This window comes from Balearica regulorum, chromosome 5, assembly GCF_011004875.1.
Source record: "Balearica regulorum gibbericeps isolate bBalReg1 chromosome 5, bBalReg1.pri, whole genome shotgun sequence".
In the NCBI taxonomy this organism is placed as follows: domain Eukaryota; kingdom Metazoa; phylum Chordata; class Aves; order Gruiformes; family Gruidae; genus Balearica; species Balearica regulorum.
The window spans coordinates 38,178,129-38,190,854 of NC_046188.1; the positions used below are offsets into that span (position 1 = coordinate 38,178,129).

General features: G+C 46.0%; 1 protein-coding gene across 2 annotated transcripts in view; it reads left to right on the top strand.

Moving 5' to 3' along the window:
* Positions 1 to 12,726, top strand: part of GALNT16 (polypeptide N-acetylgalactosaminyltransferase 16) — a 78,286-nt gene that overhangs the window by 39,020 nt on the left and 26,540 nt on the right. For both annotated transcript variants that reach the window (XM_075754216.1, XM_075754217.1), the window contains exons 2-4: positions 1,196 to 1,371; positions 4,319 to 4,417; positions 10,630 to 10,697. In XM_075754216.1, the coding sequence (XP_075610331.1) occupies positions 1,196 to 1,371; positions 4,319 to 4,417; positions 10,630 to 10,697 (343 nt within the window). The remainder of the gene's footprint in view (positions 1 to 1,195; positions 1,372 to 4,318; positions 4,418 to 10,629; positions 10,698 to 12,726) is intronic.

Consider the following 12,726-nt stretch of genomic DNA (forward strand, 5'->3'; position numbering starts at 1 on the left):
TTCATTTGCCATCATCTTACCCAACTGTCTGGTTCTCCTAGGGCTTTCTGCACTGCAGGGTAGCCATTCTCGGAGAAAGGTGTAGAGATGTTTGTTCTTCTAAGTGTAGTGCCGTAGTGCTGTGTCTGTTGAGTTATTTCCCAAGCCACTAAGATGGCTCAACCAAAATGCTGTGTGAAAATGAGGACCAGTCCCTGGTCTCTTGCCCTCTAAAACTCCTAAAGGAGCCTTATACTAGAGGTAGAAATGTGATCAAGCCAAGTATTAGAGAGTATCCAAGCTATTTTACACAGAAGGATCTCAGATGCAGATGTGCCAGAATCTGCCTTTCCCAGCAGTTTTAGGGAGCTCCATCACTCTGTTTACAAGGCTGGGAGCATTTTATGGCTTCTTCATGATTTAGTCTATCAAATGGCTACTATAGACAATTTGTGAAACTACTTTTGTAGTATAAACAATCCTAATTGCTTTATAAGCTGATATTTTGCAGTTTCTAGGTTGTTTCCAACCAAAAACTTGTTTCTAAGAGTTCAGCGTGGGCTAGAACTGTTCCTGTCCTCCCTCCCAGTGGCTCTAGTGAATGGTCTTCAGGAAAATTAGGAGAGGAATGGCTCAGGTGTTTTAGCTCTTGCATGGGACTGGGTACAGTCACATGCAGCTTTCAACTTTATCATGGACTTTTGTGAGACTGGGCAAAGCTGGGCAAGGCACAACAGGGAATCTGTTAAATCTGCTGCCTCTGTGTTTGTATGTGATAGCGATTACCGAAAGGCTGAAACTGTTCTTCCTCAAAATACTGTGTTTCAGCCACGTTGGCTGGAGGCTGCTTGCAAACCCACGTTGCCTGGAAGGGTTTCCAAATCCCTGCAGTCTCGCACGTTCTGTGTAACAAGTGCTAAAGGGAATTTGGCTCCGCCTGTGCTATCAGGAACAGCAGCTTTCATCCCAAGCTCAGTTGGTAAGGATAGTGAGGCCTGCAATTTTCCTTGGAGAAAGCAATTATAAGGCCATATCTGTAAGGGTTTCCTGCTCTCCTTTCCAAGCTCTTGCCTGTCCTGCCTTCCCCCGTACCTGAGCTACTTCCAGATGCGTGGCAAACAACCTGCCTTAGCGTACATGTGTCTGAACTGATTACCTGTGTCTAAACATGAGTCAGCTGCTCTCCCTGATGCTCTGATGCTTGTCTCTGCTCTAGATGACAAGGGCTCCCCAAGGAGAGAAGAACAGCCGGAGGGGTTTTGATGAAAAGGCTTACTTGTCCTCAAAGCTGCTGAAGGCCGGAGAAGACCCTTACCGCCAGCATGCTTTTAATCAGCTAGAGAGCGACAAACTCAGCAGCGATCGGCCCATTCGGGACACCAGGCACTACAGGTACCGTGCAGCCCTTGCTCCAAACCATGGCTGCTGCTTGGTGTGGGGAGTCCACTGCCCTCCTGTATTGTTCTGCAATGTTAACAAAGGAAGGTTTGGGTTTTTCTTCGCCAGTGTTGATCTGTTACTTCACTGTATTTCATGGTTAATCTGGAAAGGTCTCAAATGTGCAGAAACCCTTGACTAATTCAGCCCCAGCTTGTTGCTTTTCTAGCATTGCTCCTCTCAGGTCCAAGCATCATCTTGTTGTTTGAGCACAGCCCCTCCATTGCAGCTCAAATTGCTCATGTGACAGGTTTTTTTGCACAACTCCCCTCACACTCATGGCTTCTCTCAGCAACCCTCTGTCCTGGCTGCAAGGTACGCCATTGTTGCAGCCTTGCTTTACTCTGGTGTTCCTCACCTGCTGTATCCTGGCTGTCTGAAGCTGGTTTGGTGCCTTCTTTCCAGCCTGAGCATTATGGTTTGGATGAAGGCTGCAGGAGTGGGGATGAAACCAATGTGTGAATATTTCACGGGTTGCAAAGTGCTCATTGTTCTGTCCTTGTTTCACTGGGGGTGGACTTATTCTGCTGACTAAACTAATCTTCAAATTGCTAATAGTGCTTGGGTAACTGTTTTGTCGTTTCTGGAGTACAAAAAGATAATGTTGTACCTTGAAAACTATAAGTTTGATGGTGATAGGATAGTGTAAAACAGCCTACTACAGTACAATAAAAATAGAAGCAAACTAACCGTGTCTGAAATGCTTGTCTGTCTGGGCTGGAACCTACACTCTACCTAGAGTTGCAAAGCAATGCTTCACAGCTGCTGGGAATGGGAAACCAGGCATCTAACTTGATTGAAACTGTAAAAGGGATGTCAGGGGACATGGAGCTTTGTGAGCCTGCCAGCACTGACAGCCATCAGGGTGCTTTGTGAATGCAAGCAGTTGGGACCTTGCTTGTGAGATGAAAGCCTTGTGCTCCTGTTCATCAGCGTAGGACTTGTGGTTGGCTTCCTAGTGACTCAGAGGCAGCGGTGCCATGTCCTGCATTAGTGACAAGTCTCCCTGCTGTGCAGAATTGCTGTTTTCTGTTAATCTGCTGTCGTGTTCTGGCCTAAAACCAGCTCACTGCAAAGGTGAATTATTGTTTACTTTGATCTGTGGTAGCGTGCAGAGCATGCTTGTTGTGAAAAGCCTCATCTCTGCACTTCAGTCTGAAGAACAACATATATGTGATTCCCTGGAAATGTACGACCTTTTCAGCCCCAGCTTTGTAAGGATTCCCTTCAGCAATGGGGAGTCCAAAGCAGTGTATTATCAGAGCAGATAAACCTATTTCCAGGTTCCTTCCCTTTGCAGAGGTGGCAGTTTGGGAATGAGGGAGCTGAGTTTGAGTATCTTGTCTTATGACAAGATAGGAGTGGTTGCTGGGATGGCAACTTAGGATGAGGATTTATTTCAGCTGTTACAAGTTAGACTGTGGTTTGAGGAAGGCCCATCCTTGTGTCACAAATGGACTTGGCTCCCTGTTTAAGGAGTAGGGGGTCAACAAGTCACTAACATGCCACTTCTTCAGGCACCCAAGCAGAGCCTGGACATATTTGACTCCACATCCTACAAGCTCTTTCTGACCTAGCATGTAGCTGTTTTTTTCAATCCAAAGCAAAGAGAGGGCCAATTTTCAATACAAACTTTGTCCTTGTCCTCTGTGATGTTGTAATAATGCTGACATCTTGGGAAGACTTCCCCAAATAACACATACACCAGTGTCTGCTGCTTTTCCACTTCCTGATGCCTTAATACATTTTATATGCATTACATCATGGAGTTGTTTTGAAACAATAATAAATGTGGTATGTGGTATGTCTCCTTTCTGGTCTCAGGTTTTCCACTTTAGTCTTTATCAAGGTTTCTTTATATGTTTGAAAATTTCTGTAAGAAGCTGATGTCCCCTTAATAAAATGTTGCAATGAAAAAGTCATAAACCAGTAGGATTGAATGTGGTGATAAAACCAGTAACAGTTTAGTAATGGCCATAAAAGAAGAGGAAGTAAATGTGGAAGTAAAAGTAGTGGCTGTAAGATCTGAATTGTATTCTCTCCGAGGATGGATTCAGTCTATGCTTGGCCTTGAGTTGTTAAAAACACTAGGCCACAATTTCAGGTGTGGGCTTTTCATCAGGCAGGGAATTAGTGCAGACTGACTGCTGTTTGACACTGGCTGGAAGTTAAGAAGGTGGACACTCTGGAGGAGCAGATCAGCCCAAATCTGCCATTCCTAGTATCTGCCAGAATTGGATCCAGGATTCACATCTGTGAGTTGTTCTCCTCCAAGAATCCCTGTTCTCCACGGGGTATGAGCAGCCCTGGTGCAAGATGATCCTGAGTTAATCCTTGGTTCTGAGTATGAGAATGAATGTATGTACCTAATATTGCAAAGTCAGATGAGAAGATGGGAAGAATTGCTTTCTATTGCCAGCTGAAGTGTATTGAACCTCAGCAACTCCCTGATGCAGATCACAGCACTAGCTAGTGTTTTCCTTTCTGTAAAGCCCAATGTCAGAAGGATTTGAAGTGCTTTATACAGCAACGCCTGCTCCATGCATACTTAGCATGTGCATGTCCTATGCATGAATAAACAAGATTTTACATGAATCACAGGTGAATCTGGGACTAGAGTCCATGATGTTGAACCTTTGTTCCCCATGAAACCCATGTGCCCTCCTCAGCGTGCAGCATCGTGAGTTTAGGTATCACAGCCTCAAAACTTTGCCTTTCAACAGGCACAGTTCTTTTTCAGCTCTGCCAACCTTGGTGTAGGGGCTGCTGAGGCCTCCCTTGCTCAACTGTGCTTTTTCTGGTTTTAGAATGTTATTCTCTTCTTTAGAAATTCTAGGTACAATGCTGCAGTGGCTGCTACTGGGTGATGTTTGGCTTACGCTTCTGCTCTCCCGTGTTGCAGGTGCACTTCTGTGCGCTATGACACGGACTTGCCAGCTACCAGCCTCATCATCACCTTCCACAATGAGGCGCGCTCTACCCTGCTCCGCACGGTGAAGAGGTGAGTTCAGCAAGGGGTGCTGCGCCCAGACAATGGTGCCTGGAAGGGCACTGGTGGAGAGTTAGGCATTTTCCAGCATTAGACATGCAGAGTGGCTGCAGTTCCCCAAGTGCTTGTGATCTGCCCTTGAGCTGGCCCACTAGGACAGGTCAGGGGCTTGCATTGGCAGCACAGGCATATCTTCAAAGACAGAACGTATCTGCAGTTAGCTGCTATATAGCCCCTGTGGGGGAATCATTAGCAGCAGGAAAGGGACTTCTGGGTCTGCATCCTGAGGTAGCAACAGTCTGTATGAGCTTGGTTTGGAAGAGTGAGGGGGGACCAAAGGGCATGCTGTGTGCTGCTAGATGCAACTGAGCAAAGGGGCTTGGGAGGGACTGTGTTTCATAAACAGGAATAAGCAGCCAGCTGCCTGCTAGGGCATGTGCTACAGAAGCTGGGACTGGCTCAGTGAGGGCAGGGGGCACAGCTTGCAAGTCTTTCAAGCAGAAGGTAATGAACTTGAAGTCTCGTGGAGACTGAGCCCTTGCGGCTCTGGGCAAGTGCTCGGAGCCACTTGCTGGTAAACAGTTGCCGAACCTGATGGCCCGCCAGATCCTCCTTGGGGCTTTGTGCACAGACCCTGCTGAACCTGCAGAACACTTGTTATCTTGTACCAGTGTCTCCTCATATCTGAGTATCGTCAGCAGTGGACAAATCTAACCAGGTACGTAGGTGGCATAGGGCCTATCAGCATCGCCAAGTAGACGGGAGTATGCAATTATCTGTACCACAAAGCAATGTTCCAGCTGCCCCTTCTTCCCTTCCCTTCCCTTCCCTTCCCTTCCCTTCCCTTCCCTTCCCTTCCCTTCCCTTCCCTTCCCTTCCCTTCCCTTCCCTTCCCTTCCCTTCCCTTCCCTTCCCTTCCCTTCCCTTCCCTTCCCTTCCCTTCCCTTCCCTTCCCTTCCCTTCCCTTCCCTTCCCTTCCCTTCCCTTCCCTTCCCTTCCCTTCCCTTCCCTTCCCTTCCCTTCCCTTCCCTTCCCTTCCCTTCCCTTCCCTTCCCTTCTTCCCTTCCCCATCACCTCTGTAGAGCATAGGGAGGCTCTTTTCCTTTTAGTTTTTACAGAAAAAATGCGCTCTGCCCTCTGTGACTTATCAAGTCATTTCTCAAAGGGTCTCTGAAGCCTGCAAGCAGGTTCAGGAGCAGCCTGTGGAGGCTGAAGGAAGAGTGAATTGTCCAGGTAGAAGGTTGAGATGATGGTATCACTAACCGGAATGCATTATTCATCATCACCACTTCTTTCCCTGTCAGATCCTGTGGGCTTAGAGAAATGTACTTTGCGAATAAATAACAAGGTTTTTCAAGTTGGCCTCATGGCCAGGAGGCTGGGTTTCTGTCTGCCAGGTTTGGTGCTGCTGTGTTTCCAGAGACTTGTATATATTGCATTAACACATTTTGCTTTTTTACCTCTATCATTTCCTTTTCATTTGAACCATAAAATGAGTTCTACAGAACCACTGTTCAGAAAATGAGCAGATTTGTTTGGAATCACAGTGCTGCTAGGGCAACGGCAGGAGATTTCTGCCGATTACATCATAGGTCAGACAATAAATGGTTAGGTGCTCAGAAACCATGGTAGTAGGATCCTTAAGAAAATCTCAGGACAGCCAATCAAATAGCCAGATGCCATGACAGTTAAAATGAAGAGAAGATGAGATTCAGAGCAGCAGTAATACATAGCAAGAGAAATTGATATCCAGATCCTATGGAGGTGATGTGTACTAATGAGCAGATGAGTGTTGCCAGTGCATTAACAGGCCAGGCTTGCTCAAAGCAAGGTCAACTAGAGTAGGTTGCTCAGGGCCGTACCTGGTCAGTTTTTCGTATCTCCAAGGATGGAGACTCTGCAACCTCTCTGAGCATTCTTTTCTCAAGGCTAAACAACTCCAGCTCTTTCAACCTTATCTCATAGGTCTGATACTCCAGTCCCTTAATTATCTTAGTGGTCCTTCACTGGACGTGCTTCAGCATGTCCCTCTTTTTCTTGTCCTGGGAAGCCCAGAACTGGACACAGCACTCAAGATGTGGTATTACCAGTCTCTCAGCTGTGGTCTCCTGCAACCCAGAACCCCCAACAAAGTCCTTGAAATATAGATGACCCATCTGTTCAAATTTGTCCCTGCAGTCCTGCTGCCACTGGAGGAGTGCTGTTGTGAGGGACTGGCTGAACTCTGCTGTGAATGGTGGGGTGGATGGCATTTTCTCCCAGACCTCTGGCTACAGCTGAAGTCTTCATTGCCAGATGGTTTACAGCCAGTGCATGTGATTGATTTACTCCTTGCTTACATCAGAAGTCGGAAGTATCCATGATTTATCCCTGTCTGATGAGGGCTTCCAAAGACTGAACTCTTCTTGGGCTCTACAGTATTTGCAGTGTCACATAACCAAGCATTGGCTAGTAGCCTTATCTTTGAGGCCCGTGAGGTTTGACAACCCTACACAGAGGTGAAGGCTCAGGTCATGGCTGCAGTGTTAGAAGAGGTATGGTGCTGAGTCCCACTTGCAGGTTGACACTGATGTTATAGAAGGAGTTGAAGATTTCATGGTGCTCTTCAAGGCTTTTTTGTATCCCGAGAGTCCTGTCTTTCAGCAAAACACATCTGAATATGCCAGGCTGAGTTACTGCTGTGAGTATAATTGTTGCTGAATTCGCATACACAGTCAGTGTGCCAAATGCTATATAATTATTACTTTGCAGCACTTTGGGATAAGTCAAGTGTCAAAGGGACAGGACTGTTTGTTTTATGACCTGGCTGTGAGTCTGCAGAGGACCACAGGGATATTAAGCAACAGGAGGCATAAAATTGCACTGCCTGCTTACCTGCTGACTAGCCAGGCTTGCAGGCTGTCATTATTTCTATATACATAAGAGCTTTCTTAAGCCAGATAGAGCACAATTATTTAGGTAATTAGAATTAACCATTTGAGATGCACCTGGTGAAAGTTAAATATGATTTGACTGTTATTATGGGCCTTTTCCCAAGTTTAGTTATCATAATTACACTATGGGGATGTTATAAGAGAAGTGGGAGCAGAAGAGGAAAACAGATTTTCCAGCCATTTTCCTCCTCTGCCTTAGGTAACGGCAACAGGAAGCTGGACCTGCTGCTCAGCCTGCACAGTGCCAGGGGGACCAAGCCAGCACACCAACAGGCCATGTTGCCCCAAATTCTACTGATCCCATGCAGGGAGTCCTTCAGACAAATTTTGTTCATTTGTTTTCAGTGTAGAGGGAGACAATTGATTAAAAATACACAGCAAGAGACTACGAAGGGGAGTAGGGAAAAAAAATGGGAAATGGGCCATCCACCAGAACCTGTGAACATGCCAGTTCAAATGGCTTGTTTGCTGGCATCCTTGGTCCTGCAGGAGATGTGTGTCAGTCAAGAGCTGCTTGCCTGTGTGATATCTCTTCCTCGGCAGGACACAGCTGTCACTCTCAAACCAGTTACTTGCTTGGCATCCTGTTCTCCCTCAGAAATAACTGTCACTCAAAAGGCATTTTGTGTGATTGATGTCTATGCCTGATTAGTCATTAAGTGATACCATCACTTCTGCTGCAGTGACCATCCTGCAGAAGGGAAAATCAACTGCTTTGTTGTCTGGTCCCTTTCTTTTTCTTTATTTCTGATTTCAGTCAGTATTGTGGATACTGTTTGTCTTTCTTTGGTGCAAATGTAAAGGTGAATAGTCAGTCTTTAAGTCAATGGACTTGAACAGCTGTCAGTGATTCAGTGCCTATGCAGAGACCCTGTATAAATTCTGATTAAAAGGATGCTGTTGTAATGTTAGAGCATTTGGTATAGCAACTCATTACAATGACAATTTAAATAATGGCAAAAGAGGAGATTATTTTAGAGCAAGGAGAAAAAAAGAGATGCTCCTCTGCTAACATCTGGAATAAAAGAGATTATCTGTGAGCTGATGAGGGATGGACAGATCAGCAGAGGAGAGAAACTCATTGACAATGCTGATGTGGTGTCATGTGACAGAGTAAGGACACTGATACTGGAAGAAGGAAGCTGTGAGAAAAGACAAAGGAGGTAGGGAATCCATGAGTTGAGGGGAGAACAGTCTGTGTTTCTGCTGTAAAATTTGCTGTAAAAGGCAATTGTCATTTGGATTTTGGAATCCTAATAATATATTTTGTGCCTAAAAGTAGTCGATTGTCATGCCAGTCTCTGCACCTCATTGGAGGGAAATACTAGGATTACTGTATTCCTTGTTAAAAAGAGAGACAAGACGAAGTGCAAAGAAGATTAAATACCTTTCCCAAGGGTCCACAGCAAATTATTGCAGAGCTGAGAGCAGAACTGGGCATTGAACAATGAGCTGTGAACTCCTCGAGGAGTGTTTTTTCTGTACTGGGGAATTAGTGGACAGGTGAGGAAGCGGGAATGTGTTTGCTTTTTTTCCCCTGGTTATGTTGAGTTGGAAGACCTGAAACTTGTGCAGAAAATATGATCATTGCTAATAATCAGGCTACTGGGAGAAGGTATAGAATACCATTTTACAGCAATTATACTGCAGGATGTAGCCTGTCTGGATTGGTTATGTTTTGCATTGAGTTTGCACAGACAAGAATTTCTGTGCAGGGCAACCTTGTCTGTAAAATATGCAGATGATGGCTATGCTAGAAGAAGCTGCACTTGTACATGCAAAGAGGAGCATCCCCCACCTCCCACCCCACCATGCTAGAGGATCCAGAGAGGTATGAGCCAAGAGAAGCAAATGAGATTCAGCTTTGAAAAATGCAAGCTCAGTCATCTAGGGACATATAAGCTCAAAATACAAATACTCTCAGGGACATATGAAGCAGCATAAATCTGAAATAGAGTGGGATGTGATACTGAACAGTAGAGCAGTCAGGATTTTGCTGTGTGAGACAGCAGAAGACTCTCCCAAACTGAGGAAACTGGCTCTGTATGCAAAGCCATCACTGATGCTACTTAGCAAGATGGTAATTTATTTCTTTACAGCTCCTTTCCTGGGAGTATGGGATTACTCTTGTTGTCTGTTTCCTGTATAAAACAAAAAAGCAAAATAAAAAAAAAAAAAAAAGGAGAAAAAACCCCAACAATCTTTCTGCAAAATTGCTTAAAATCAGAAGAGCAGGTGCCACTGAAATGAGACAGGTTGCTAGAACCAAGAGGACAGTGTTTACCTCTGGTTTTTAATATTAAAGTTTGCATAGATATCCTTATCACCAGGGTGACTAAATGCAGCTGAGCAATCTTGTTGAAGGCAATGAGGACCTGCCTGTGCATAGAGGCATTGGAGAAGGAGGTCTGAAAGGGGAATATGCTGTGTGGTTGTAGTAGAGCTGGGGGAGAGACTTGAAGAAGGTAATGGAAAATTAGTTCAAGTGTCTTAAATAAGAGGGACAAAGAGGTCAGAATCAGACTGCTATGACTCCAGGGTACCAGAGTGCATCAACCTCTGAGGAGGGCAGAAGCTTTTATCCCCCCTCCTTGTGTATGAAAGCCCCTGTGTCCTGCAGATGCAAACCCACCGCAGTCCCAAGGATATTGTGGGGTACGGTGTGACCAGCCCGAGGAAAGGGGGGGGGATGCTCTCAGCAAATGTGGGGGCTGGTTTGAAAGAAAGACAAGTAACAAGCAAAAGAGGAGAAAACCCCCCAAATCCAGAATATCGCCAAAGAAAATTGCCTTCCTCCCAAAGAAGGGAATTGGTGAGAAAGCCCCAGCAGGCCTCATCGGTGGCATTGAGACAGAGCTCCTTGCTGGGGAAAGCGGCAGCTCTCTTTCCGCTCCCCAGCAGTGATGAGCTTTGCCCAGAGCCTGGCAGATGGAACGGCCTCCTGGGGGCCTTGGGGAGAGTGGAGCTCTTCTCTTTGCCTCTCTGTTTAGAGGCAGAGAGCATGCCGCAGCATCCTTTGCTAGCTGCCCCCAGGCAAGTCCTGCAGTCAGCTTGCTGGCTGTGGGTCCCTGTAAGGTCTGGCTTAGATGCCATAGCTCTCTGTGATATTCCTGCTTGCAGTTTGGCTCCTGCCAATGAACCCAGGTACAAGGGCAAGGTTACCTCTTCCACATTACTGGAGTTTGGTATTCCTGCTGTAATGCATAGCATAGCAGATTTGTATCAGTCCTACCATTGTCGTTATTATGGCAGCTCACAAAGATTGTCTTTTTCGTCCCTGGGTCCCTGCAGCGTCCTGAACCGCACCCCTCCCAGCCTCATCCAGGAGATCATTTTGGTAGATGACTTCAGCTCAGATCGTAAGTATGGACCTATTTCCCTTGCACATATTTCTTCCCTTCTGTTTTCCCTCTTTTTGATTGCTTTGCTCAGTCCCCCTCCCTTGCAGAGATTCACTCTTATCTGTATGCAAGAGGAAAAGAAAAGGGAGGGAGTTTTTCTGTGTTCAGTTTATGTCTATGCATGGCAGAGGCCAGAGCTTCTTCCTCTTTTTTTTCTTTCCATTGGGTCTTCCCTTTCTGCTAGCTTGGCAATTTTGGCCAGGATGCCAGAGATCTCTGTTTAGTTTCATTATGCACCATTTTGTGAGTTGTTTAGCACAGATGTGTATGTAGCAATGGTATACATGAACAGAGCGGATAATTACAAACCAAGAGAGAGCAAAAGGATGCAATGGAGCCTACAGAAAATTGCAGCCTGGCTTCCTGCAGGCAGACTGGGGTGAGACTGTCTGCCAGCCTCCATGTGTGTGGGATCCCAGGTGTCCCTGTGGGAGGCCATGGAAGGGTTATTGTTTTGGGCAGCACCATACCTTCTCCTGCAGCTTGGCACAGGGACAAAGTATCTTCTGCATGAGTCTATACACTCTTTCTATCTGTACAGTTGCTCTTGCTCCTGGCTGTTGTGTAGTAGTGGTGAGGTGGTGGGGACAGAAGGCTTCTTGCTTCTCCCATGATGTGCACTAGATTCAAGGACAATCTAGTTGTGTGGCACTTATAATAAATTGATAATTACTGCTTCAGAACACTTTACACATAGCTGAGAATGCCCACCTTGGCCTGCTGCGGTAAGGAAGCATTGCTCTTTTGATTTTGCAGCTGAATACTTATGTAGCTTTGGCCAAAAAAAAATTTTTAAAGGTGGATGCTTAGATTGGGGATTTAACTTTCTGAGGGCCTTGGAGTGTGATTTGGATAAGGACTGAGCTGTGCCCCGCTGTTGGAGTTGGGTGCTTCCGAGCACCTCCAACAAACAGTCCTAAATGTCCCATATTTGGCATATGGAAATTCAATTCTCAATGGTCAAAGTGTACCAGAACAACGGTGATGGATCTCTGGGGCCTGAACTGCACAGGGCTCAGCCAGAAACTCCTATTTAGGCTCCTAGGTAAATGGAAAGATATTTAAAAAGCCCCATCCTGTGACAGCTCTGATTTTTCTTACTGGCAGCTGGATATGTGTGGATACAGCTATTCCCCTGAGGCACCTGTGTGGAAGCACTTTAGCGCGTGAAGTCTGATGCTTTGCTTTAATATCCACCTCATTTTCTGCAAAGATACAGAGAGTTTGTAAGCTCTGGCAAGTAGTTACAGTCAGGGTGATGTGCTCCACTCCTGGAGAGTGAATGACTTGATGAGGATTCTCGTACTTACCTGAAGTTGTGACTTGGCCAAGATGAGTGTTGCCTTCTCTTGTAGCAGATGTCCAGCAAAATCTTGGTACTTTGTAATTAAGAGCACCTGCCACTTCACTTGGATGATGCAGCAGCTGCCAAAGTGCCCACACAAGCAGTATTTCAGGTTGCATGCATCCTTAAGAATGGAAATGCTCCTGCAGGAACATGCCAAGAGATGCACTTTGGCTGACTGCGTTCTCCCCAGAGCGCTCAGTCTGTGAGAGGATGACAGTGGGAAAGGGGAGGTGTGAGACATGAAAAGGAACGAACAATGGATATGGAAACTGGAGTGAACTTGATGGAGCAAGGGAAAAGAGCAAATTAGAAATAGTTATTCCTGTGACCTCTGCTAGAGCAGGAATAAAGAGAAGATAATAGAGAACTAAAGACCCAGTGCTCATTGGTACAGCTGGGCTGGAGCTAGTAGCTGTTAGGTCACATCCTTGTGGCCTTTATTAAATAAAATCAAGCAGAAACTGCCCTGAGAACAAATGGTGAGAAATGCCCAGACGAGCTGCTGAAGACAAATAGAGCAGATGAGATCCTTTTATATGACAGGACTCTCTTTTACCTGGCACTTTGATGATCTGCAGCCCTGGCTCCCTGCAGTCCCTCTGTTTCATCAGTGCTCGGTGCCACCTTGCCAGCACATGC